Source organism: Sebastes umbrosus, chromosome 5 (assembly GCF_015220745.1).
Source record: "Sebastes umbrosus isolate fSebUmb1 chromosome 5, fSebUmb1.pri, whole genome shotgun sequence".
Taxonomy (NCBI): Eukaryota; Metazoa; Chordata; class Actinopteri; order Perciformes; family Sebastidae; genus Sebastes; species Sebastes umbrosus.
In genome coordinates, this window is record NC_051273.1 from 17,846,357 (window position 1) to 17,872,937 (window position 26,581).

At 39.3% G+C, this 26,581-nt stretch overlaps 1 protein-coding gene and 1 long non-coding RNA gene across 2 annotated transcripts; both read right to left on the reverse strand.

Annotated features, from left to right (window-relative positions):
• Window positions 1–1,992: 1,992 nt before the first annotated feature.
• On the reverse strand, window positions 1,993–17,153 carry mier2 (mesoderm induction early response 1, family member 2). The gene is given in 13 exon segments (XM_037771039.1): window positions 1,993–3,210; window positions 4,405–4,501; window positions 5,631–5,781; window positions 7,122–7,252; window positions 7,374–7,468; window positions 8,724–8,805; window positions 9,148–9,299; window positions 9,501–9,570; window positions 9,875–9,954; window positions 11,649–11,769; window positions 11,893–12,006; window positions 13,564–13,729; window positions 17,012–17,153. Coding segments are annotated over 12 exon segments (1,656 nt in total). The 5' UTR covers window positions 13,675–13,729; window positions 17,012–17,153; the 3' UTR covers window positions 1,993–2,758.
• Window positions 17,154–23,000: 5,847 nt separating this feature from the next.
• LOC119488038 lies at window positions 23,001–23,612 on the reverse strand. The gene is made up of 2 exons (XR_005206854.1): window positions 23,576–23,612; window positions 23,001–23,108 (listed from the first exon to the last, which is right to left on the reverse strand). It is a non-coding gene; the product is annotated as an uncharacterized LOC119488038 (long non-coding RNA).
• Window positions 23,613–26,581: the final 2,969 nt, after the last annotated feature.

Genomic DNA, 26,581 nt, shown 5'->3' on the forward strand with positions numbered 1-26,581 from the left:
CAAAACAAACATTGATCTGATTACAGGAAGAGCTCCAACATTTACAGACAGAAACAAGGAATAAATAGAAGGACCGATGGAAGGAAGAACACGGGGATAAATCCTTTCCTTCTCTGTAGACAGCGTGACTCAAATATACTGACATGCAGAAGAAAATACCACATATGAATGGATACACAAATCAACACATGATTTTGTGACTGAATTATTAAAAAATAATGAATTTATTCCTAATGAGCGGCATCTTAAAGCTCATCAATGTAATAATATTCACTGCAATAATCTCTTCTATAAGCCAAGTAATATGATTCTCAACCTGGAACTGGTAGATTCATTTGAGATATGAAACTGTATGTATAACCTTTATAATTATATCTGTATTCATTCATTTGTGCTTTAGAAAATATATGAAATACTGTGAAATCATAAAAACTTGTTATCCTCAAAATTCATATGCGTTTGACAACTGTAATTGACGGGGCCAAGAGAATGTTGGGACTTTGTTATGCACTTCTTAACAAGAGATTTGCACTGTAAAATATATTATTATTATCATTTTTAGAAATGTTAATGCATCTACTGTACATATGTGACATTTATCATTATATTTCATTATGTCTGGCAGAGGTCAGTGAAGGAAACATTTCAGAGGAAAAAGAAAGATTTTGTTTGTTAAATCCACAATGCAGTTTGGAACCGTCCCACTCTGACACTAAACATATCACTAATGTACCTTTGTTCACTGATTGGACGTTACTAGGTTGTACAGGGGGAAAAAGCAGAAATTAAATTCCATATTAGGATGATCTTTGGACCCCAACATCTGTCATTACCTCCAACAAGGAGGTTATATTTTCGGTTCGGTATGTTGGTTTGATTTTCAGCAGGATTACGGAAAAACTACTGGCCTGATTTTAATGAAACTTGGTGGACGGGTGAAGCATGGACCAAGGAAGAACCCATTACATTTTGGAGTGGATTTGAATCACAGGGCGGACACCCGCATTCCTTTTCACTTATGGGAACGGCCTTGGCGGAGGTCTGCGCTCTTCGAATGCCTCTAGTTACATACATTTTTACTCTTACGCGTCTAAATCCAATAAACTTCTAATAACTGATCCTACCTGATGTGTTTGTCCAGAGTTGTGACTGACTCTCACTCATTAACAGTGTTGGGGATGATCAAAGTTGCAGAACCTGAGAAAGTGTGTTTGCATTCAGTGAAATACCTATATTCGCATGTACATTTTACATTTACACAATTTATTTTAAGCCTATTCTGCATGTCAAACATGGTTTCTTAATATTCAACATGATAGAAACGGTGATCAGAAACGATGACAAAGCACTGCACCTTTTATAAATCTCTATGTAAATCTTCAAATGAAGAACAAGGATGAAAACTTCCACAAAAGCAAAACTTAAAAAGAAAACCTGCAAAGATATTGAGCTCCTTTTTTCTCCGACCATGTTCAAATCTCAACCTCAGAAAATGTTATTTAGTTTCAGCTCTTCATATTTAAACAAAATTCTTGAGACGGACACTTCCACCAAACGTTTTCAGACAGGTGGAGTGGAGGAGTGCGAACAAAACCGACATGAGGAACCGAAAAGAGAGACAATTACAGACTTAATTGATGTTTAAAGGGGACATATCATGCTCATTTCCAGGTTCATACTTGTATTTTGGGTTTCTACTAGAGCATGTTTACATGCTTTAATGCTAAAAAAACACATTATTTTTCTCATACTGTCTGTCTGAATATACCTGTATTCACCCTCTGTCTGAAACGCTCTGTTTTAGCACCTGTCTCTTTAAGACCCCCCTCCTGAAAAAGTCCAGTCTGCTCTGATTGGCTTGAGAGAAAAATATGGTGCACCTTTGCAAAGGTAGTTCTCAAACTGTGGGCGATATATTGTAATGAGCCTGCATGTGAGGGGGAGCCACATCTGAATGGCTTGTTGAATCACATGTTTTCTGATCTAGACAGCCCACAAAAAAACTGACTGGGTTGTCTTATTTCACAGTTTGTGGGTTTGGTAGACTCTCCAGATACCCAAATGTATGAGCACAAGCACTGAAAAAGTGAGTTTTTCCAGATATGTCCCCTTTAAACTTAATGCTTAATTAAATATTTCCAGCAACCATGTCAGCGTCTGTCAGCAACTATCCAGAGACAGATCTCACATGGCTGCAGCGGCAAAAGAGCAATATGCAGAAAATACCTAAAGAAACACATGATTGGCTCGAGCTGGAAGAAGTTTGGATGAAATCTGAGTTGCAATTAAACTTTTCCATCCTGATAAATAAGAAAACAAAGAAACAGTGGTTAACATTGTCAATCATTGATCTGGTTTTAGAAAAAAAAAAAAAAGGACTGCTAGCCACTTGCTTCTGGTTTGTTTGCATGGTCACTGCAGCACTCATCGCCTGCACTGTGCTTTCACAAGTACGTATTAATCAATAGCTCTGCCCTGGTGCAGGTCGTGGTAATAAACTGTTAATAAACACATGATCAACACCTGAAAGTAGTGATTAACGCTCATCATTCCACAATGGACAGAGGGTTCAAGTGTCTCAGTTTAAAAAGAGAGGCTTCAGACAGACGAGTAACCCGACACAGGTAGTACTGTAGGTCCATCCTTTGTCATGAAAGTCAGGTAAATGCACTTTTTGTCCTGGTTTCTTCAAATACCAACGCCGATCAAAGATCTCGGCACAAACCGTGAAGAGTACCACTCAGTTCTGATTTTCCCTTCACTGTGTGAGAGAGCGGGGATGCTGGACGGGAGAGGAGTGCAGCAGGCTGCCAAGTGCTTGGAAGTGTGATGGGAGGACAGAAGATGAGGGAGGTGAGGCAGACGGCAGGCTGAACTCCACCTGCAGCCCGTGGTGGGAGCCGGTCCCGCCGCCCGCTGCATCACAGTCAGGGCCCTCGGAAACAAAAGGTCCACTACACATGTGCAGCTGGTAAAAACAGGAGCCTGGTAGGCGATGGTCGTCGTGGCAGGACGGGGGGCTCCCGCCGGCCCACTGGGAGCTCCGGGGGGAGGGCTGGGACCGGAGCTGAACTAGAGTTGAGGGACAACAACTGCCCGAGCCAGGATCCCCGAGGTCGTCCATGGGCGGGAGAGAGAAGGGACAGCCGAACAGCTGCTGAGGACATCCGTCTCCACACAAGTCTGACAGCTCCATCACCAGCTCACCATCTGGACAGATGTAGAGTTCATAGGATGACAGATCAACTAAACGTCTGTAACTCAGTCATGTAATCTTGCTTTATGTGTTCCAGAAATGTTCCCATACTGTATGTTTCCAATAAAATTAAGTTAATCCAAAATATTCTCAGTAAACTAAAACTTCAGTACAGCTGCTTCAAAAGGTTATTATTACACTTTTATGATACTGAGATGAAAGCACATATTTGATAGAAATGTTGCACAATGAATGACTTAAACTGTAAATTATGGCCATCAGTGAGTTTCTCTTTAGCTGTGGAAGTAATTGACGTGTGTGTTAAATTATCACATATTTCTTTCATTTGCATAACGCCTTGTGAGTTGCCCTCTCTTGCCAAATGCATGTGAACAATTTATCTGCTCAATCGTTCAGCACGAGAGCAATATGTATGATTATTTCTTTGGTTTTGTTGATTTGCATTATATATTCCTTATACATTGTACTGTTTGTGGGTTACGCTGCATTCACGCCAGATCAGTCTTCCATTTCATTTTAAAAGGTGGTAGTGCGTTTGGGCTGTGGCTGCGGCGGCCGCGGGAGATGCCAAAAAAAAAAATGCAGCAGCGGAAAAGTAGAAACAAAATCAGCTTTTTGAGAAACGCAACCCGACGTCATGTAACCGGTGATCCAGAGCGGTACAACCCAGCCATTAGAGAACAAAACACATTAATGTTCGCAGGCAATGGTCCATTAAAGTAACTCTCCCACACCGCCGCACTATCCTGCGGCAAATTGATGCAATGTCTGACCTGGTGTGAATGCAGCCTAAGTTGTCGTTATGCACCGCAACCATTACAGCAAACGGTAAACTTGTTCTTAGTTAATAGAAGTGAATTGAATTTTAAACTAGGGTTAGGGTTAGATGTTTGCAACACAAATATTGATCTTGAATATAAGTTTCATTTTGATAAACAGAGTTACACTTTGAGCAGATGTGATGGTAAATATCAAATGCCCTTAACTTTATTTAAACACATAAAAGTCAAGAGGGCAAAGGTTGAATTCAGTGGTTACTGAATAGCCAGAGGGGGCTTTATGGCTGTATACAGTAGCCCTGTTCCATTAATTGGCTCTAATTAGAGTTTGATTATCTACCACGATTAATGAGATTTGTTCCCAATCACCACATCATTCATATTCTCTCTCTGATTCTCTCTTCTTGCCTTCTTTACCTGCAGGCCCAGCCTGCGTTCAGTGGCCTGTCTGGACCAAGTTCATGGCTTTAAGAGAAAGCGGGGAGTTCGTCTGCGGCGGGGACGGCTCTCCTCATCTGGAGCGCCATGTCAACGGGTGGGCATGCGCACACACACACAGACACACACATACATACAGATACAGACAAGCATACGTGCACAAACACAACACAGGACATACAAGAAGCAAGAAAATGGTGGGGAAAACAAAAGGAGGTGAGACATAAAAATGATTCAGAAGATAAGATAATGCAACGTATCCTCATACAACAGATTCGTATAATATAATACGAAAAGTTATTCCTCATTTTTTTAATGTTTTCCTATGAATCTTCAGCAACACGTGACGCTAATGTCAATTTCTGCTCTAGTCTTTTCAAAATAAACTTCTGTCTTCACAGGAAACAACTTGGTTAGGTTTAGGCAACAAAACTACTTAGTTAGGTTTAGGAAAAGATCGTGGTTTGGGTTAAAATAACACAGGAAGTTGCACAGGAATGTCTGGTGTTTTTTGACCCACCCATCCACCCCGTCCTCCTCCCTACGCAGCATTTGTCGCTCTTTATACTTCCTGGTTTGCAATTACGTGGATTACATAAGAATTGATTTTGTGGGGTATACACGAATTACAGTGCATTGCTTTTCGTAGGTATAGCTACGAACGGTGTATGAGAACAGCCTGGATAATGAGTATGTGATGTCAAAATAAAAGGCAAACCATGTAGTCAAAATAAGACATTCAATAGAAAAAAAATGAAATCCATAGAACTGCATGTAAAACACGATGGATAGCAGAAAATTAAGTGATTTTGGAATATGTGGCTGACATGGTATGTAAATGGCTTACAGAAAGATGCTCAGCTCTTTCTGATTTCAGCATTATTGGAAACAAAACTAAACCTTCAAGGCACACTGTGTGGGGGTATTGTTTTACTATGTGCTCTATTCACCAAATGGTAGAGCTAAGTGCTCTGTGACCAACTTCCACTTCAAATGAAACTGATTAAATGAGCAGCTTTTACTGGACATGTGCTTGTTTTCCACACGGTTCTGTCTCTCTGTACACATGAGATAATAGGAATAATATTTCATGGTATTATGGCTGTAACACTTGCTTCACTATTAGTTATGTTGGTCATCTATAAGAGAGCACATGTGGCAACAGTTTCCGTAATCTGAGCTACCACATCATGTGCTTGTTTACCTCGTTTGTCCAGATCCAAACTCGACTGGGGAGGTAATGTTGACTCCAGCTGTCCGCTGCCCATGGTGCTGTGAGACAACAAACCTGAGGAGTTGTTGCTTCCCTCCAGCTCCCCGACCTCCCCGTCCTGGTCTCCATCCTCCCTGCAACACACAACACAACTACCGTTAGCATAGCATAGTGTGCATCATGAAGTTATCAAGACACAATCTCAGATTAAACACACAAAGAGCAGAACAATGACAAGCCCTTCAGCTTTGTTTATGCTCGCGCAAGGCACCATGGTGCGGGCCTCCATAGATGGAGCGCGAAGTACAAGCATGCTCAACTCGTTCATTGCAGTATTTATTTTTTTTTCAAGATGATTTTTTTGGTATTTTTTGCCTTTATTGGATAGGGCAAAGTGATAGACAGGAAAGGGGGAGAGACAGGGGACGACGTGCAGCAAAGGGCCACAGGTCGGGGCCGGGGCCGAGGCGCCCTTCGTTGCACTATTATCCGAAACCTGACCGGCAAAACGCCATAAACCAAATCCCTCGATACCAACGAGGAATTGTAATTAACTGTAAACTCGTATCTCATATTCATATCTCATATTCATGGACATACTTTATCATCAAATTAACCAATTTGATTCCGCTGGCAAATATTTACTTAAATGTAGATTTCTACAATCTCCTGCTTTTAAAGCATTTAAAAACAAGTAGGACGTCTTTCTAATTAATTATTTTACTTCTTAATTGAAGTTATTTGCTTTTATCTCATTGTGGCAGTCATTTTGCGCTTTACGCACAGTACGTGATGATGTCATATTTGGCTCGCGCATCCCTCGTGCCGGGGACACTACAGCAAACATGAACCCGGCTTCAGGCACACACCCTTTGCTGTGTTTGCTCGTGTTATTTTGTAATTTAGGTGAGGTCACCAGCAGAGGTGCACTTACCATACAAATATAAGTATGAATTCCAGTCAAGAGGCCTTACTTCAACAGGGTACTTTGCAAAAACATTTGCTTACAGTAATGCTTCTGCTTAAAGCAATGCAATGGAAAAAAACAAACAAACCACATTTTCAATAACAAGATGCCCAATTTGATTACTCTTAGAATAACGCTGACAAAGATACAACTAATGAGAATTAATAAATAAACAGCTTTAAAAAAGGTCTGGTGTTACTGAGAGAGGTTCTCAGAATAGGACTGTTATGGGTTTATTAAGAAGTTCAGATGAGAACATGCAGGAAATCTTCACTAGCTGGATGGATAGATAGATAGATATAGACCATTTCACAGTTGTAAACATGTAAACGTGTAAAATTGTGTAAATCTTGAGACACTTTTCATATAGAGCAACTCTAGACTGTACTACTTTTAGACTGACAAGAGCTCGTACAGTATATATATACAGTATATATATATATATATCCTACACATTTAGCTTGACTAGACCATGAATCTTGTCATTACAGTTCCAGCAATACTCACATGCTCCCTGACTGCAGGCTGAACTTCTTGCGGCTGAGCCTGGTGGCCTGCTGGGTAAAGTACTCGTGACGGTCCGACTTCTTCCACATGTAGTAATACTCCACACACTCCCCTACGGAGCGCGTTCGTACCTGAGGAGGAGGAGGAGGAGGAGGAGGAGGAGGAAGAGTGACAAAAAATATGTTCTATCAAATATTTAAAAGAGTACAGCAGGTATAGCATCAGTCAGGGAAGATTCAACTGAGCACTCACCTTATTAGCCTGAATGAGGTTGAAGTTTTTCCCGTAAACCCGATAGCCGTGCTCAAAGCTCCTACACTCCTCCTCACTCCAGGCACAAAGCTCTTCTAAAGAGAGTAGAAAGCACAGGGAGTATTTTTAGCAAGACACATTCAGTTTAATTCATAGTTATCATCATTTTCTTTCTAAATAGTTTCTAAAAGCTTTGGGCTGTAGTTCATTAAGACTCTCTGGCCTAGCAGTGGGCAGATTTTTTCAATCCAATCCAAACTACAGTGAAGGTCTTGGCTTTAACTGAAGCCTCACTGCTGAATAAGAGGTCATGAGGTCATGATGTGAACTCCTCTGCAGTGCTTCAGCAGCTGGTGTTGCATTGACAGGGTGTCAGATACAGTCATAATTTGCAGTATCCTCCAACAGAAATGCTTTTTCGTAGGCCTCAAATGTGGGTTTTCACACGTGGGATTAATGTGTTCTGCAGTTATGATTGACTTCAGGCTCCCAAATGAGTCTACATTCTGCTCTCTTACTCATTGCCCCCACATTTCTAATTTCCGTGTGAAGGATGTAATTCCACAAGCTGTGGAAGGTGTGTGTGTTGGTGCCCTGCAACTGCAAATTTAGTTAATTGAGTTTCTGAAACCTGTCATTTCATGAGGATGTTATCTTTAAAACTACTGAGCAATTTCATTCCCTTCTTTTCAAAAGAGATTATGATCTCATCCCACAGTTTGTCATTGCTCAACTCAGGACTCAGACGGGACAGAACTTGGATGCAAGTGCCTCTCTTTTATATCATACTGTACGTCCACTGACTGCACTTTGGAAGAAACACACTTAATGAGCATTTGGTAGTCCCCCTAGCTTTCTAGCCATTGCCTAAGCCCTGTATGTGCTGATCCCCAAACAGTCCACCAATTTCAAAACAACAAATCTGACAATGATATAAAAAAACAGCCATTGTTCCTGTCAGTTATTTTATCCATCTACAGAGCTAAATGTCAGTTTCTGATCTTGTGATGAGATGCTCCTTGCTATTTGTTGCATAAAATGCACAATATGTGTCTGATAGGGGGACAGCTTTCATCTTTATACCATATCAATAGCTGCAGGGAGGATTGATTCCGGTTACGGTTTATCCTTGCTCGTGAAGTCAAGTAGGGATAAGTTCCTTCTACAGCTGTGAGAAGTTACTCTAAATAATGTTGTGAAATATGCTACTATACTGGCAAATGAAATGTAATCACATAAAACAATATTATTATTATTAGATAAATATTTTATCAGACATTGTCACAGTCATTGAGTGGATTATAAATAATTATAATAGCAAGTACTGTGGGACAACAGGAAGGTTCTCACCACTGAACACTTTCACATTGAAGCGTAATCGTCTCAGTGCCTCTTCTCGATTGAAGTTGCATTTCACCAGTTCATACAGTGCCTGAGAATCAAGAGAAAAGGACGAGGATGAGCCAAAAGGGTCTGACTGTTCCAACAAGAAAAGGCTGCAAAATCTGATCTCTATGTTTATACTGAGTGCAATACAGAAGAACTAATGTTCATGCACTCAAAATCGACCACTAACAAAGATGAAAAGTTTCTTCAAGTCTTGAGACCATTGGGACACGTTTTGGGACAAAAGCAGTACAACTGAATATCAAGACAGTGTTAAATCAGCAAGTACACGACTTCAGATAGTGGGCAGTACATACATGTAACTACAGTCTGCAGCACACCTGGAATACACTATTTGACTTTTGGGATGCAATTTAAAGGGATATACCTGTTGGTTGTCTCGGACAGTGTGTCCTTGTGTTTGCGTGCATGCTGCCCCCCCCTGGCCATATGGTCTCTGTGCATTCAGCAGGAACTCTTCCACTTCCTGCACCGGCAGAACACCTGGCTTCCACAGCAACTGGTCCTCACTGCTGCAGTCTAGAGGACCAAAGAAAGGTAGAGGGAATGAGGGGAAATGCAGTGAAAGCAGCAGATAAAGAAGAGGAGGAGTTGGGAAGGGGAGGAGGAAGAAGAGAAACTGATTAAGAGGCAGAAAAACAGACGGCAGTGTCTTCTTTGATACCTCCAGTGGGGGCTGACTCTGGCAACGTAAGATTTTCCTTATCTTATGTGACTTACCTGTCTCCTGGAAGGTATCTGAACTGAGTGGAGGGATTTTAGCCTGGTACATGGAGCCGACCATGATCTCCTGAGAATGAAATCAAACACACAGTCCGTCATAGCTCTGAAATGGGACATATATGATAATAAAGGCTGACATTTTGTTGAAATCTGTGCTGTGTGGTAGAGATCTTCGGGCAGACCTGCCAACTTGAAGATACAAGATCCTGAAAAGAACCAGGTCTCAGGTCCAAGCTACTGGGATTCTCTGGCTTACATAAATTAAATATTTATAAGTGCTGCATCTGTTGATGGTCAATCAAAACCAATAAATTAATGTTTCAAAAAAGGCCCACTGATCATGAGATGTGTGTTGGAGCCATCGGTAATACCTTGTGCTCTTCATTGGAGGGAGTAGAGGCATCGTCGGAGTCCTCATCTGATGAGCTGACTAATGTGCCTTTGTCTCGACCTGAGAAAAAAAAAATCAGAGGAGGACCAGGCGATCATTTCAAAGACAGCAAGCGCACTACATGTCAAACATTTTGTCAAACCTCTTGGTGCCATCTTAAAGTCCAATCACAGGAACTTCAAACAATATTTCTGAAACTTGTTCTATGTTTCCAGTTTATTATTAACCATTATTCAACAAGTAAATCCTATTGAAAAAGAAATCTCTCATGTAAAACCCACCCAAGGCAGCAGTTGGTAGCACGGAAAGTTATTGAGAGACAGTGTGGACATAATAAAAAATAAAAACGTAATATATCTAACTCAGTATAAAATACAATTCAGGATGAAGCAATGGCCAGAAAAGATGAAAACATAAAAGAAGAACAGGGCACCGTCTCTCTTTTAGTGCTCAGTTAATCTCTCCTGGAAACATAAAGGAGACAAGCACAGCGTACCTGCCATATATATTGTTTTCATGATATTTTGTGGGCTCAGCACCAATACTGCCACCAATATATTTAAACTCTTTCAGTTCAAAACGGTTTGAGTGTCTTTGACATCATTCAGTCATATAGAGATAGACACATAAAGCAGTGCATGCTGCCATACCAGGAAGTTCCCATATCACATTATACGGAAATAAACAAATCAAAGCTTTCATGTAATTTCCTGACATTTTAAAGTCTGGCATGTCATGTTTTTGAAATGTAGCTGTAAGTAACATGCTGCAGTCTCAGCAACGTTTCTGATTTTAAATTGAATGATGAGAAAATATTCCACCCAAAACAAAAGGCTCCATGTTCCTTTCTTTCAGTACAACTATACAGTTTCATCAGAAAAAGGCCCTGAGTGTGCATACAAGTCGAAAGCTGTTCCATTTGAATTGAATTTATGAAGCTAACCCTCCATTCTCCTACTTTTATACTATGCTTTTGTGCTTTTTCCCTTTCCTTTAGTGTGTTACATTGCTTTTTTTGTGCATGTAAAAGATCTGCAAAGTAACAAAGCCCAAAGTCCACCCCAAAGGGAGTTACTCTCCCCCGCAGAAACACTGCTCCTGAACTGCCTGAAAGGCCTTGATTGAAGTCCTGCCTTTCCTCCCGTAACGCAGTGATGTCATCAAGTAACACATTTGCATAATACCTGCCTAGTAGCTAGTTTCGCACGCCCTTAAACAAAGCTAGTTAGAGTGGAGCTGGAGCGGAGTCTGAAGAGTTTAGTTTGGTTGACCAATCAGAGCAGACTGGGCTTCTCAGGTGGTGCAGCAGCACAGCCGGTATGAGAAAAACAAGGCAAAAGTGAGCATGGCTCACAATACCCCGCTCACTGCTTGACCCCTACTAAAGTAGGGCCAAAGGTTTTGCCCCTTTGGAAAAATTTCGAAGATTTTGGGCACCCTGGACTTCTAACAAAAGGCACAACTACACCACACTGTCAACCATCATACCAAATTTGAAGTTCCTTAGTTAAATAGCTTTCGAGTTCTGCTACAGAAACGAAAGTGTGACACGCGAACGGATGGACGGACAGAAGGACGGGGACGCGGAGCGCTATATACCCCTGACTACGTTGTTGCGGGGGTATAATAATTAAGTGTTTTTTTTTAACATTAAAGCATATAAACATGTTCTAGTATAAACCCAAAATACAAGTATGAACCTGGAAATGATAATAGGTCCTCTTTAAAAAGTCACGATAAGTCGTGTAAATTACCTTGTAGGCGGTGGAGCAGGTCTGAGGTGTTCGAGATGACTGAGGGGGTGAGATCATCAGCTGATGATTCTTCTTCCTCCTCCTCCTCCTCCCCAGGAAAGAGATCCTCAGTCATCTGATCCTGTATAACACAGATGAAGAACATTAGAACAGCAAAGCACAGTAAAGAACACCATAACACAAAATACACTAATAATATTTCAGAAAGCAACGGTTCTCTGGCGTTCTTGCCGTCGTATCTCACCTTGTCCAGTGTCATGTCCGGCAGGCTGGCAGCCATGTGACAGGTCTCCTTCTCTGGATCTGACACTGTGTAGCTGTACAGAGCCAGCAGCTCCTCCAAAGGAAGCTCACCGGCCTACAAACAGAGAGGTGCAGAGGGAGACAGCGGATGCAGATGTGATGATCAACAGCTGTGTGTTTTATATTTTTTCCCTGAGCTTGGTTTTTAGAGGAAGTTTGTTCTGATACATGCAACCTGGGAAGAGGACTAACAGTTTCAACTGTCCTAAAGGTGCAGAGTAGAGGATTGCGGCATCTAGCTTTGAGGTTGCAGATTGCAACCAACTGCAACTTCTCACGTATGCCAAGCATGTAGGAGAACTATATACTATAATCGGCTCACTCTTAGGTAACAAAAACACAACGATTCTTATTATCATATCATCTTATTATACATTAAAGAAAACATACTTATTAATATTATATTCCATTTCTACTAATAGATCCCCCTAAATGTTACACACTGTTCCTTTAAATGTAGGGCTGCAACTAACGATTATTTTCATTTTCGACTAATCTGCAGATTATTTTCTAGATTAATCGATTAATCGTTTGGTATAAAATATCACAAAATAGTGAAAAATGTCTATCCCAGTTTCTCAAAGTCCAAGGTGATGTCTTTAAAGGCGCTTTCACAAGCCAACATTTGGTACGCTTTAATTGAACTCTGGTGTTGTTCGTTTGGGCAGTTGTGAACGCAGTAATCGCACTCTGGTGCGGACCAAAACAACCGGACCGAGACCGCTTGCGAGAGCTGGTCTCGGACCGTTTCCAAGCGAACCAAGACTTAGGCTGCCTGTGTGGGCGTTTATTGAGATGGACACAGGTAAAACATGAGTGGGAGAGGACTGACCTGGACTTCTGCAGAAGTCTGACATTTGCTTGACATCTGGGCCGAAGAGAACATACAGAATATGGTAAATAAAGTCCACAAAAATAGTGGCGTTTATAAAGTCATAAACTGGAGGAAAAGGGATTTGTGCTCACAGTAGATCAGTGCCGTGTCAAAGTGAAAAAACTTTGACAGCATCAAAGTCCGCGATGCCTTGCATAGAAGTGGCAGCTCGCAAGATGGAAAAGATAAATTTGTTCCACACACGCCCCTCGGCAAGTCATTTTAGCTTTGACTTGTGCACTGTGAAACTGAACCAGACTAAATAAAAACCCAAATGAACCAAAAGTATCAATTTAACTCTGTTTCAGACTAGCCAAACGGACTATGGCTTGTGCTGCTGATTAGATCACGTTCTGTTTGCACACTAATTTGCAGAAGTGTTAAGTGACAGAAAAGAAAGACAGTGACACTATGTGGAGCCAACTTTGTGTATGTAAGTGCGGCTCCTGTCAACAGGTGTTACTGTGGGCTCTGACAGAGCTTTCGAACTGTTACGGACTAGATGCAACTTTAGTCCGAGGGTTTTCTGTCTGCAATTTCCATAAAAAAGTTGCGTGAAAACAATGCAAATTCAAATCAAAGCAGACATTTCTAATAGTAAGAATAAGAATACTGTGACAATGATCAGCAGCTATTAGGGTCCCATAATCAAAGAAAAATATGTTGTTGAAGAGACTGTGGCTTTCATACAGCAAAATAAATTGAATGTATACTGACGAGGGCTGAACTTGACCGTACAGTGTGGGACTGCGCTGCCATCTTCATGGGGCGAAACTTCTCCTGCAGCTCCTCTAAGGCCTCTTCAGACTTCTGCTTCTCCTGCTGAGGGCCTTCATCACTGTACCTCATCCACTCTCCACTAGGCCACAACCTCCACACTCCTCTTCAGGGGCTCTTCACCCACCTGCGGACACAATACGGACACTCAATGTGATGTGAAACACTATGGGGGGGATGCACCACAACATGGCAGCACATTCCTCTGTGCATCCGTTGCGGCGCACGTGCACATATGTACACACATACAGCATGAGGGATCACATAGTGGCTGATCCTGGCTCATCCCATTACAGATCAGCTGACTCTTAACTTTTAAACCACCCTTTCTATTATGCTCATTTTCAGGTTAATGCTTGTAATTTGGGTTTCTACTAGAACATGTTTACATGCTTTAATGTTCAAAAACACATTATTTTTCTCATACCGGCTGTACTGCAGCACCTCTTTCACCCTCTGTCTTAAACGCTCTGTTTAAGCTCCTGTCCCCCCTCCCTCACCTGAAAAGCCCAGTTTGCTCTGATTAGTCAGCTGCCCACTCAACCGAACCAAACTCTTCGGACTCTGCTCCAGCTGCGCTCTTACTAGCTTTGTTTGAGGGCGTGCCAAACTAGCCGCTTGGCAGGTATTATGCAAATATGTTACTTGGTGACATCACCACGTTACGGGAGAAAAAGGAGGGACTTCAAGCAAGGCGTTTCAGGAAGTTCAGGTTTCTGTGGGCGAGAGTAACTCCCCTTGGCGTGGACTTTGGGCTTTGTAACTTTGCAGACTTTTTACATGCACAAAAACGATATAACATACTAAAGGAAAGGGAGAAAGCATAATAGGTCCTCTTTAAACTTATGAGACCTGCTATAGGGATACAAGTATCACTCAAAGAATCATATTATGCAATCGATGTGCGGCACTCAGTTGTAACTTTAATATTTCTAGTAGGGCTGTCAACGTTAGCATGATAACAACGTGTTAACGCAACTTTGTTTTAACGCCACTAATTTCTTTAGCGCATTAACGCAATTTGCGATTTTTAATTGACCTCTCTTAAAAATCTGATGTGCCGCCGTCGGGCCCGGCCACTATTCGATCTTTCTGAGGTTGTAGCAGACTAGAGTGAAGATACTGGCATCATATGAAACTAGAAAACCTAACCTGTTGCGCTAAATAACACTCCAAACATCCGCTAAATTTTGGCGAGGAAAAACTGTCATGGCCATTTTCAAAGGGGTCCCTTGACCTCTGACCTCAAGATATGGAAATGAAAATGGGTTCTATGGGTACTCACGGGTCTCCTCTTCTCAACTTGTGATATCAATCTTTAGGAGGTTGTGGCGGGCTATGTTTTAAAGCTAGATACTGGCATCTAGACGATACTGCCATCATATGAAACTAGAAAACCTAAGGAATCCATTGGTACCAAACACGTCATACTAGCTTGTCAGGAAGGAGGCTAAATAACGCTCAACACTTATGCTAAAGTTTGATGAGGAATAACTGGCATGACTATTTTCAAAGGTGTCCCTTGACCTCTGACCTCAAGATATACAGACATGCCAACTTTGTGATAATCACATGCAGCACACTGACACACTGACAGCTGTTGTTGCCTGCTGGGCTTGAGTTTGCCATGTTATGATTTGAGCATATTTTTTATGCTAAATGCAGTACCTGTGAGGGTTTGTGAACAATATTTGTCATTGTTTTGTGTTGTTAATGGATTTCCAATAATAAATATATACATATATTTGCATAAAGCAAGCATATTTGTCCTCTCCCATGTTAATAGGAGTATTAAATACTCGACAAATCTCCCTTTAAGGTACATTTTGAACAATTAAATGTGTGATATAATGTAATATACCTTGTAAAATCAAAACATAACAGCTTTCTTTATATGGGAGTGACAGCACATTTTGTGTGATTTTTAAATAAAGGCTGAAAGAATTAGGTCAAAGTGGGACACATGTCTTTGATGAAGACATGCAAAGTTGAGGCCACATAATAGTTTAACACAGAAGTGAAAAACTCAAGCAATCCCACCCTATAGTTCACATTGAGTGCCACCCTTCATTGAATTACTTATTTAAAGACACATTCCTGTGTAAATACTGCTAAATGCAGTACCTGTGAGGGTTTCTGGACAATATTGTCATCGTTTTGTGTCGTTAATGGATTTACAATAATAAAGATATACATATATTTACATAAAGCAAGCATGAAAGAATTAGGTCAAAGTGGGACACATGTCTTTGAGGAAGACATGCAAAGTTGAGTACTAGTTTAAGACTAAAAACTTCTGGTATAGCAGGTTATGTGTTACACAATCACACCCTATAGTTCACATTGAGTACCACCCCTCATTGAATTAGAATATACTTCTTTAAAGACACATTCCTATGTAAATAAGACACATTCCTGTGTAAATACTGCTAAATGCAGTACCTGTGAGGGTCATTGTTTTGTGTTGTTAATTGATTTCCAAAAATAAAAATATATACATATATTTGCATAAAGCAAGCCATGTTGATAAGAGTATTAAATACTTGACAAATCTCCCTTTAAGGTACATTTTGAACAGATAAAGGTGTGATATAATATAATATACCTTGTAAAATCAAAACATAACAGCTTTCTTTATATTTTGTGTGATTTTAAATAAAGGCTGAAAGAATTAGGTCAAAGTGGGACACATGTCTTTGATGAAGACATGCAAAGTTGAGGCCACATAATAGTTTAACACTAAAAACGTCTGGTAGTAGGTTGTATGTTACACAATCCCACCCTATAGTTCACATTGAGTAGCACCCCTCATTGAATATACTTCTTTAAAGCCTCATTCGTGTGTAAATAAGTTGTATAAAGTCCAGTGTAAACCTGAATCTCTTCTCTCCCTCTCTGTGTCTGACCAGGGGCGCTTTCCTGTGACTTGGTGCTGAACGTCTCTTCCTCTCTCCGGCTCACCAGCTCACCACCAACCAGCAACAAGAAGGAAATAAACTACTTCTCAATATTTCCGCTAAGTCGTTACATCTCTCCCCCTCAACCCAAACTTTTTCCGACTCAATCCACACTTCTGCGCACCTGAACTAGTTCAGTGTTCCCCCCACCGGTGCTTCCTCTATTGTTTTCTAGTTTACTATGAAGGCACTGGAGGGAATGGCTCTTTAACCAGCTAAGAACAGCGGAGAGAGCGAGAGAGAGAGCGAGAGAGAGAGAGAGAGGCGATACGCTTCTCCATTTCTCCTCTCCGGTTAAAATGCTCCCTCGTGTCTCCCTCTTTCTCCCGGAGTTCACCGGCCGGTTGAACCGTCGACACTCTCGCGTACCGTTCGGAGAGACGCGCGTCTTAAATTCGGTCCGGTTCTTTTATCATTTGAGGCATTTACATTCCTCGTTTTCGCTCACTTACCTCCGCCATTCCGTTTCTGCGCAAGCTGCCTATTGCCCGGATGTTGTAGGTCTGCTCTGCTCTCTCTGCTCTCTCTGTCTGTACAGCAGCTCAACGTTTATTGCTGCAACAGCGACTGACTGCGTGCTACAGTTAGTTAGGTGGTGCACACTGACTGCTCCACTATTATTGACTATTTACAAGTCATTCTGCTATTTTTGTGTCTTTTTACAGCTGGCATTTGACAATGACATCTCCCTCCTCCACTTTCGGTATCAGTTTATAAATTCTTAGTGCAATGTTTTCAATGCAAATTTCAAAACAACTCATTTATTTGCAAATAAATAAATAAATTCTGCTCTTAGTGCAGTGTTTTTAAGAGCAAACTTCAAAACAACTCATTTATTTGCAAATAAATGAATACATTTATAAATTCTGCTCTTAGTGCAATATTTTTAAAAGCAAACTTTAAAACATCTAATTTATTTATTTATTTGTATTTATTTATTTGCACATATATAAAACTGCACAAAATCCAGTCAATGAATAAATAACAAAACAAAAAAATAACAACAAAGGAAGAAAGATCTAAACTAACATAATTTTAAAAATACAACAAAAGTTAATCAACAACAAGAAGTACACAAAATGTGCAGAAAAACCTAACCAGCGACTGTGTGCTACAGTTAGTTAGGTGAACACACTCCTCCACTATTATCGACTATTTACAAGTAATTCTGCTATTTTTCTCTCTTTTGACAGCTGGCATTTTTAAAATATCCCTCCCACTTTCGGTATCAGTTTATAAATTCTGCTCTTAGTGCAATGTTTTTAAAAGCAAACTTCAAAACAACTCATTTATTTGCAAATAAATTAATACATTTATAAATTCTGCTCTTAGTGCAATATTTTTAAAAGCAAACTTTAAAACAACTAATTTATTTATTTATTTTTATTTATTTATTTGCACATATATAAAACTGCACAAAATCCAGTCAATGAAAAAAAAACAACACAAGAAATGTGTGAGGAGAGGTCAAGAAGCCTTACAGGCTTATACAAAAGACCTCCCCCCCAACCTCAGGAGAAAATAAATAAATAACAAAACAAAACAATAACAACAAAGGAAGAAAGATCTCAACTAACATAATTTTAAAAATACAACAAAAGTTAATCAACAACAAGAATTGCAAAAAATGTGCAGAAAAACCTAACCAGTGACTGTGTGCTACAGTTAGTTAGGTGAACACACTCTTCCACTATTATCGACTATTTCCAAGTAATTCTGCTATTTTTCTCTCTTTTGACAGCTGGCATTTTTAAAATATCCCTCCCACTTTCGGTATCAGTTTATAAATTCTGCTCTTAGTGCAATGTTTTTAAAGCAAACTTCAAAACAAAATGTTGTTTTTTTTCAATATTATATTCATTGTTTTTTTTGTTCATTTTGAAACAACAAAACAAACATTCACAAACTTAACAAACCTGATCTTAATATAAAATAAGCCAGTATAGATATAAGAAAAACATATTATCAGGCCGTTCATAAAATGAATGAAAGGTTTCCACATCATATACAAATCCTCAACTTTACCTCTTACTATGAAAGTCAGTTTTTCTAATGCCAGACTAGAAGACATCTCTTTAATCCATTGACTAGAGTTAGGTCTCAGAATATCCTTCCATTTTGAAGCTATTACACGTTTGGCTTGTAGCAAACAGAAATGAATCAGTTTACGTTCCTTGCTCTTGGTGCAATGTTTTAAAAGCAAACTTCAAAACAACTCATTTATTTTTAAATGTATTTATTTATTTGCACATATATAAAACTGCACAAAATCCAGTCAATGAAAAAAACAAAACAAGAAATGTGTCAGGAAAGGTCAAGAAGCCACAGGCTTATACAAAGGACCTCCCCCTAACCCCAGGAAAAAAAACAAACAATAACAGAACAAACAAAAAAATAACAACAAAGGAAGAAAGATCTAAACTAACATAATTTTAAAAATACAACAAAAGTTAAACAATAACAAGAAAAACAACCTAACCAAACAATGGAAAACAATCCAATAAAAACAATGAAATACATACAAAAAACAGTACAGGAAAAAAAAGAAAATATATCTAAACATATCAAAACATAATTAGACATCATGTTTCAAATGTGATGATAATTTCCTTTTAAAATGTTCTAAGGATAACGAGCTCTTGATAACAAGTATTTTGGTGTTCCGTATTTGTACACCACGATATCTGAGGCCATGTTTTGTTTTGTAAAAAGGCAGGTGAAGATGATTAACCCGTCTAGTATTATGTGAATTAATTTGAGAATTAGATTTAAAGAAGTTGCTAAACGATGATGGTAAAGAAGAAGGCAAGAACATATATTTATATATAAACACACATAAACACATAAACTGATACCGAAAGTGGAGGAGGGAGATTTTAAAAAACCTAAAGGGGGAATTCTCAAATGCCAGACAAAAATAGCAGAATTACTTGGAAATAGTCAGTAATAGTGGAGAGTGTGCACCTAACTAACTGTAGCACACAGTTGCTGGTTAAGTTTTTCTGCACATTGTGTACTTCTTGTTGTTGATTAACTTTTGTTGTATTTTTAAAATGATGTTAGTTTAGATCTTTCTTTCTTTTTTGTTATTGGTTTTTTTCTCCTGGGGTTGGGGGGGAGGTCCTTTGTATAAGCCTGTGGCTTCTTGACCTCTCCTGAAACATTTCTTGTTTTTTTTTTCCATTGACTGGATTTTGTGCGGTTTTATATATGTGCAAATAAATAAATACATTTATAAATTCCGCTCTTAGTGCAATGTTTTTAAAAGCAAACTTCAAAACAACTCATTTATTTATTTATTTATTTTTATTTATTCTCAAGAATAACAAAAGTTAAACAACAACAACAACAACAACAAGTACACAAAAAGTGCAGAAAAAACCTAACCAAACAGTGGAAAACAATCCAATAAAAACAATGAAATACATACAAAAAACAGTACAGAAAAAAAAGAAAATGTATCTAAACATATCAAAACATAATTAGACATCATGAATTAAATGTGATGATAAATTCCTTTTAAAATGTTTTAAGGATAACGAGCTCTTGATAAAAAGTATTTTGGTGTTCCATAGTTGTACACCACGAAATCTGAGGGAGTACTGGCCATGTTCTGTTTTGTAAAAAGGCAGGTGAAGATGATTACTCATGTTTAATATATTACGATGGCCATTATTTCCATTGTTCCATATATATTTTATAGGCTATAATTGTAACTTTGCATGTTTAAACAACAGGATGGCACTGAATAGTGAATTTAAATGTCATTTATGTCCATATGGTTCACATATGGTGACTTTAGTGAATGAGGGAGGGGACATGACATGTCAAAGCAGATAAAGATATAAGGCTCTTTCCTCAGCCAATGACTGCTTAAGAGATAGGAGAGGCAGGGTTAATGTATATGTTGACCACATGTGACATTATTCAGCCACAACAAACAAAATAGGCTAGATCATATGATGATGATTCAGTTAATCTGTCCCATATGTATAGTATACTGTAGGCTACAACTAATTTTTGATATCAAAGTCAAATAAAGAAAAAAACAATGTGAAAAAAGCACAAATATTACAAAAATATATTTTTTTATTTTAGAAGATTGCTTGTTAAACACCCAACACTGATATAAATGATAGCATTTCTTAGAGGTGACCCACTGTAATTTTGTTTTACTGTATAATTAGGGCTGGCAATAAATGTAAAATATTTAATTGCAATTAATCGCATGAGTATAGTTTATCGTGATTAATCGCAAATTAATTGCACATTTTGTTTTATCTATCAACATGGCTTGCTTTATGCAAAACATATGCTTAAAAAATGTATATTATATTATGTTGTATTGTGGTAATTTACATTATAGTATATTATATTCTATATTTAGGTCTGTCAATTGATTACATTTTTTAATTGTTATTAATCGCATTATTGTCCATAGTTAATCGCGATTAATCGCAAATGAATTACAAATTAATCGCACATTTTTCTGTTGAAAATAAAGAGAGATTTGTCAAGTATTTAATACTTTTATCAACATGGCTTGCTTTCTGTAAATGTATGTATAGATACTTATTATTGGAAATCAATTAATAACACAAAGCAATGACAAATATTGTCCAGAAACCCTCACAGGTACTGCAGTTAGCATAAAAAATATGCTCAAATCATAACATGGCAAACTGAAGCCCAACAGGCAACAACAGCTGTCAGTGTGCTGACTTGACTATGACTTTTCAAAAACTGCATGTGATTATCATAAAGTGGGCATGTCTCTAAAGGGGGGATTTGTGGATACCCATGGAACCCATTTTCATTCACATATGTTGAGGTCAGAGGTCAAGGCAACCCTTTGAAAATGGCCATGACAGTTTTTCCTCGCCAAAATTTTGCGCAAGTTCGGAGCGTTATTTAGCCTCCTTCGCGACGGGCTAGTATGACATGGTTGGTACCAATGGATTCCTTAGGTTTTCTAGTCTCATATGATATCAGTATCTAGCTAGTTGATGTCACTACTTGCATTGATGCATTAAAGAAATTAATGTCGTTAAAACTTTCTGGACTCATTTCTGGAGTTTCTTCTTCCTTATGATGACTTGCCAAAGTTAACTGATACATGTATAAAGTTTACTGATTTGTATATAAATAATTTTTTTTTTTTAAATGAAAGACGTAGAGAAGCCAAGAAAAGGCATCACTACATCTGGATCTGATCAGAATCAGAAATACTTTATTGATCCCCGGGGGGAAATTGAGATTATTTTGGAGATACAGTAGTTTTTGTTCCCATATAGATCAAAGCTACAGGCCTGAGCATTCCTCTTTCTCATGTAGTTGTACTTATACTTCAACTTGATGTTACTGAATTTAAAGGGTTTGTCTGGAAATTTAAGTAAATTAATAGTGCTTCACTAAAGTTGTATTACATAAACTAAATAAGGACTGTGCACTTTACAAAATAACTTCACATAACCCATGTTTCATTCGGAAGATGTTTTTTTTGTGTCTATGTATAGTCTTGTATTTATGGTAGCCTATTTAAGTGTTTATTTATTTTATTTTATTTATTAATTTATATGACAGGGACAATATACTGTATGTAGGCATTATTACATTTAAATAAAGTGCAACCGATGTATGTACTTCTAGCCGTAGCTAATTTGAAGACCTTGTTCCTGGTTAGACTTTTAAAAAATAAAAATGCATAATACAACATCATACATTACAATCAATTTACATACTCTATGTATGTTCCCTATCACACTTTTAAAACAGTTAAAAATGGGCCTAGTCTTCAAATCAGACCAGTTGTAACTCAGTGCTTTCCAACTTTCCAGCTGTTGACATCACCTCAGTCACTATGTGTCAAAAGGTAGCCTATTGTAGAGAAAAGAACTGGGTTTGTGCTCAACAAAAGACTAAGCACACAGAGAAAATTGAACAAAGCACATTTGTTAGTATTGTATTGTTAGTAGTAGTGTGACTGCATGCTCTGGGTTTGGTCTACTTTTAGTATGTAGACATTTATGAATGTCACGAGAAGGTTTGTACCATCTAAGAACGTTTTTTTTGGGTGTGTGGCTGTAATTGTTCAATTTGGAGGTGAGCTGTTCTGCTTTCATTCTTCGGTACAATGGCTGTTTAATAAATTAATAAAGAATTGTAGCCGGTTAGTAGGTTTTTCCATTTAGAGTATTGCACAATAAGGATTTCAACACTAAAGGATAAACAGGATATACTGTAGAGAACAATAGATGTAAACCCACTGGAAATCAATTCAGAGCCACACAATTGTCACGGTGTGTAGCCGACGGGATAACAAAAAGTTGCTGACCTGTGTAGACATGAGACAAACATGGACTTTTTAGATAACAAAAACTGTCACATACAAACACATGCACCACATATTTGCTTCTTTAAAGAGGATCTATTGTGCTTTTACCCTTTCCTTTAGTGTGTTATATAGTTTTTTGTGCATGTAAAAGATCTGCAAAGTTACAAAGCTCACGCCAAAGGGAGCTACTTTCCCCCACAGAAACTCACTCACTCCTCTTCATCCCCTATGGGACATAAGGCTTCAATGAGCTCTCTCCATTGCATTTGTTCCTTGGCAGCATGTTGGGCCTCTACCCAAGACACGTTAATCTTGTCCAGCTCCTGTATCACAGTTCTGCACCAGGTGAATTTGGGCCTCCTGGGTTTTCTTTGCCTGGTGGTGTCCATTTTAAGGCGACTCTCGGGATCCAGTCCTGCTCCATTCTCAGCACATGGCCTAGCTATGTCAGACGTCTGTGTGTAATTTCCTTGGTGATGCTCCGGCTACCGTTTTTTTTGTACAGTTGGTGGTTGGAGATTTTGTTTGGCCAAGAGATCTGGTCAGAGGCATCCATTGTGAAAAACTTCCACTCTCCTCGGTTTTGATCACTCGCCAACTCTCTGAGCCATATAGCAGAGCGGACTTGACATTGCTGTTGTACAAAAGTATCTTTGTTTTAACAGAAACACTGCTCCTGAACTGCCTGAAACACCTTGCTTGAAGTCCCGCCTTCTTTTCGATAGGGTGGTGATGTCACCAAGTAACACATTTGCATAATACCTGCCTAGCGGCTAGTTTCCCTCAAACAAAATTAGTTAGAGCGGAGTCTGAAGAGTTTGGTTCGGTTGACAAAAGAGATGCTGCAGCACAGCTGGTATGAGAAAAGTAAAGCGTTTTTTGAGCATTGAAGCATATAAACATGTTCTAGTAGAAACACAAAATACGAGAATGCACCTGAAAATATACCATATTACCTCTTTAATTAATCTGTTAATCATGTGAGAACATGTGAGAGGTTTGGGTGAATCTGGCTGGATCAGGACAGTATGTGAGGTGTTAATCAACAAGCAGCTCTTCCCCTCCTCTCTTTAATGAGCCTCAGTGAAAGGGTTTAAGTGGGTTATAAAAGGAGGTACACTTCGTTGTGTCGCCTGTTTCTTCAGGGTCTTTATCTCTGTGTGTGTTTTGTGTGAATAAGAAAAGCTGTTCACAAAAAGAGCAACTGGATGTTTTTGTAAGGCTTTGTGGGTGGTATGTACTCTGTGTTTTGAGTTTTACTTTTACAACTTTTACATATGGGACACCAATGAAATGCTTACCAGTTTACCTACCTGCCATTACAAAAAGCGACCGTACAAGCAAAGAATACAAGACAGCTTGGAGAGAGGGGTTGACAATTTTCCGTTTACTAGAGAGGAAAAAATAAATGACACTCACTATTCGAGTGCAAAACGGTGGTAACGCCGTTCGCCTCGCCCAGAGGCCATCCTTACCATAATAACACTACTTTAGGAGCAACGGAAGTCAGATGACGGCTGGCGGTACCACGGTTTTACACTCTGAAGCTCACTTCTCGGTCACTGCCAAAAGACATCAAGAACTCCCAGCAAGCATGCCGATGCTGCGGGAACCAACGCACGGGCATCGATCACAAGGACGTCCCACACCAACACACATGGACGTCCTGAGGAGAGATGCTGGACAGTGCTGGTGAGCTAGCCAGATGTATGGTGGATTGAGACACCTGGAAACTCCGCTTGAAAGCCCGTCTGAGGACGACCCAATGACATCAATTCCGATAGTTGTATTATCACTCTTTCCATCCACCACTATTGGTTTTGTGTTATTAGTCCTACTTGTATTAGCTATTACAGCTGCTAGGCTATTATTGTGGCTGCTTCCCTCTCTCTCTCTCTCTCTCTATCTATCTATCCCCCCAGCCGGTGTCGGCAGATGACCACCCGCCCTGCGCCCGGTTCTGCTCCAGGTTTCTTCCCAGTAATCGGGGAGTTTTTCCTGGCCACAGCGCGCTTGGTGGATTCTGTTGGGTCTCTACACTATGGTGTACGGTCATAGACCTGCTCTATATATAAAGCGTCTTGAGATAACTTCTGTTGTGATTTGACGCTATACAAAAATAAATGGAATTGAATTGAATTGAATGTTACTACAGTTTCACAAGAGTGTCGGAGAACTACGGTGGCCTTCAGGTAACGTAAAAACGCAAAAGGCTCTCTCTAGAGCCAGTGTTTTGTTTGTCCGTTCTGGGCTACTGTAGAAACATGGCGGAGCAACATGGCGGACTCCATGAAGAGGAACTGCTCCCTATGTAGATATGAAGGACTCATTCTAAGCTGACAAAAGCACAACCATTCTTAGTTTCAGGTGATTATACACTAATGAAAACATAGTTATGAATATTATATTTCATTTCTCCAAATAGATCCCCTAGAATATTATACACTGTTCCTTTGAAAAAGTGTAGGGAAAAAAATAGTTTGATAAAACAATCCCAACTCAAGGTCAACTTGCTAGTTTTCTTTCCTAAGTCTCCAGCCATGTCATATGGTTTTTATCAGTGGATTGAGCGGAAATTCATTCTTGACCTTGGAGATAAAAGTTTGAGAAAATAATACCAACTGAAGGTCAACTTACTAACTTTTTCTTCAGACATTTCACAACACAGATGAGAAGTGCTAAGAGTGCTGTGGATGAAATCATAACAGCGGAAATTTGAAAAATAAAGAACCATGAATACTGCGTGCTATGGCTGACAGCTCCAGAGAACGGGAGTAAGTGAACCTTGAGTTGGGATTGTTGTTTGTGAAAGTACAATTTTCAAGGTCAAAAATAAACTTTAATGCTCTGCAAAAAATAAACACTGGAAAAAAGTTTTGTTTGAACGTTTTTGATAAGAAGTACCCTGTTTATATTTTAATTAAATAACTTATGGGTACATTAATGTCTACAGGATAAAGGGGGTATATTGAGGAATCTATAATGCTGTATGATGTAAAATGAGGAACTTACTAAAGATACCAGGGTACTGCTGAAGATTGGGAAGGAAGCTTTTGCAAATACAGTTGCCTCAACACACACCATGTATATCAGTATTTGCGTGCATGTGGAGGGGGTCTGTGGTTGTGTATTGGTCCTGGCATCATACAGCAGTGTAGCATCTGTTGGTTAGACCTTAAGTGAAGTAAGACACAAACATGGTGTGTCTATTCAAGCACCTTTAAAGGAACAGTGTGTAGGATCTGGCGGTATCTAGCAGTGAGGTTGCAGATTACAACTTCTCCTATGTGCCAAGAGTGTAGGATTACTAATGTGGCTGCCGCGAAAACGTGAACAGCCCTCTCTAGAGCCAGTTGTTGTAAGAGTGGAGTGCTTAGAGTGTGTGTATACGTGGGAAGTGAGTAGTGAAGCAAGAGAGAGAGAGAGCGGCCTAAATTTTACACACTGTTCCTTTAAGTGAAAACTTTGCATGCTTTTGTACTGTTTTGATATAAATGTAGTGCTTTAGTATGTCGTGTAAAGTATGCCAATCTTTTTCCAGAACAAATCTTGATTTCATGTAACTGTGCACTATGGACATGTTCTGGATGTGGAGATAATAGAGACGAATTTGCAGTGCATCATGGGGAACTGGGCACTGAACCATGACCCAGGCAGCACTGCCACTATCTATGCTCCCAGTGATGAA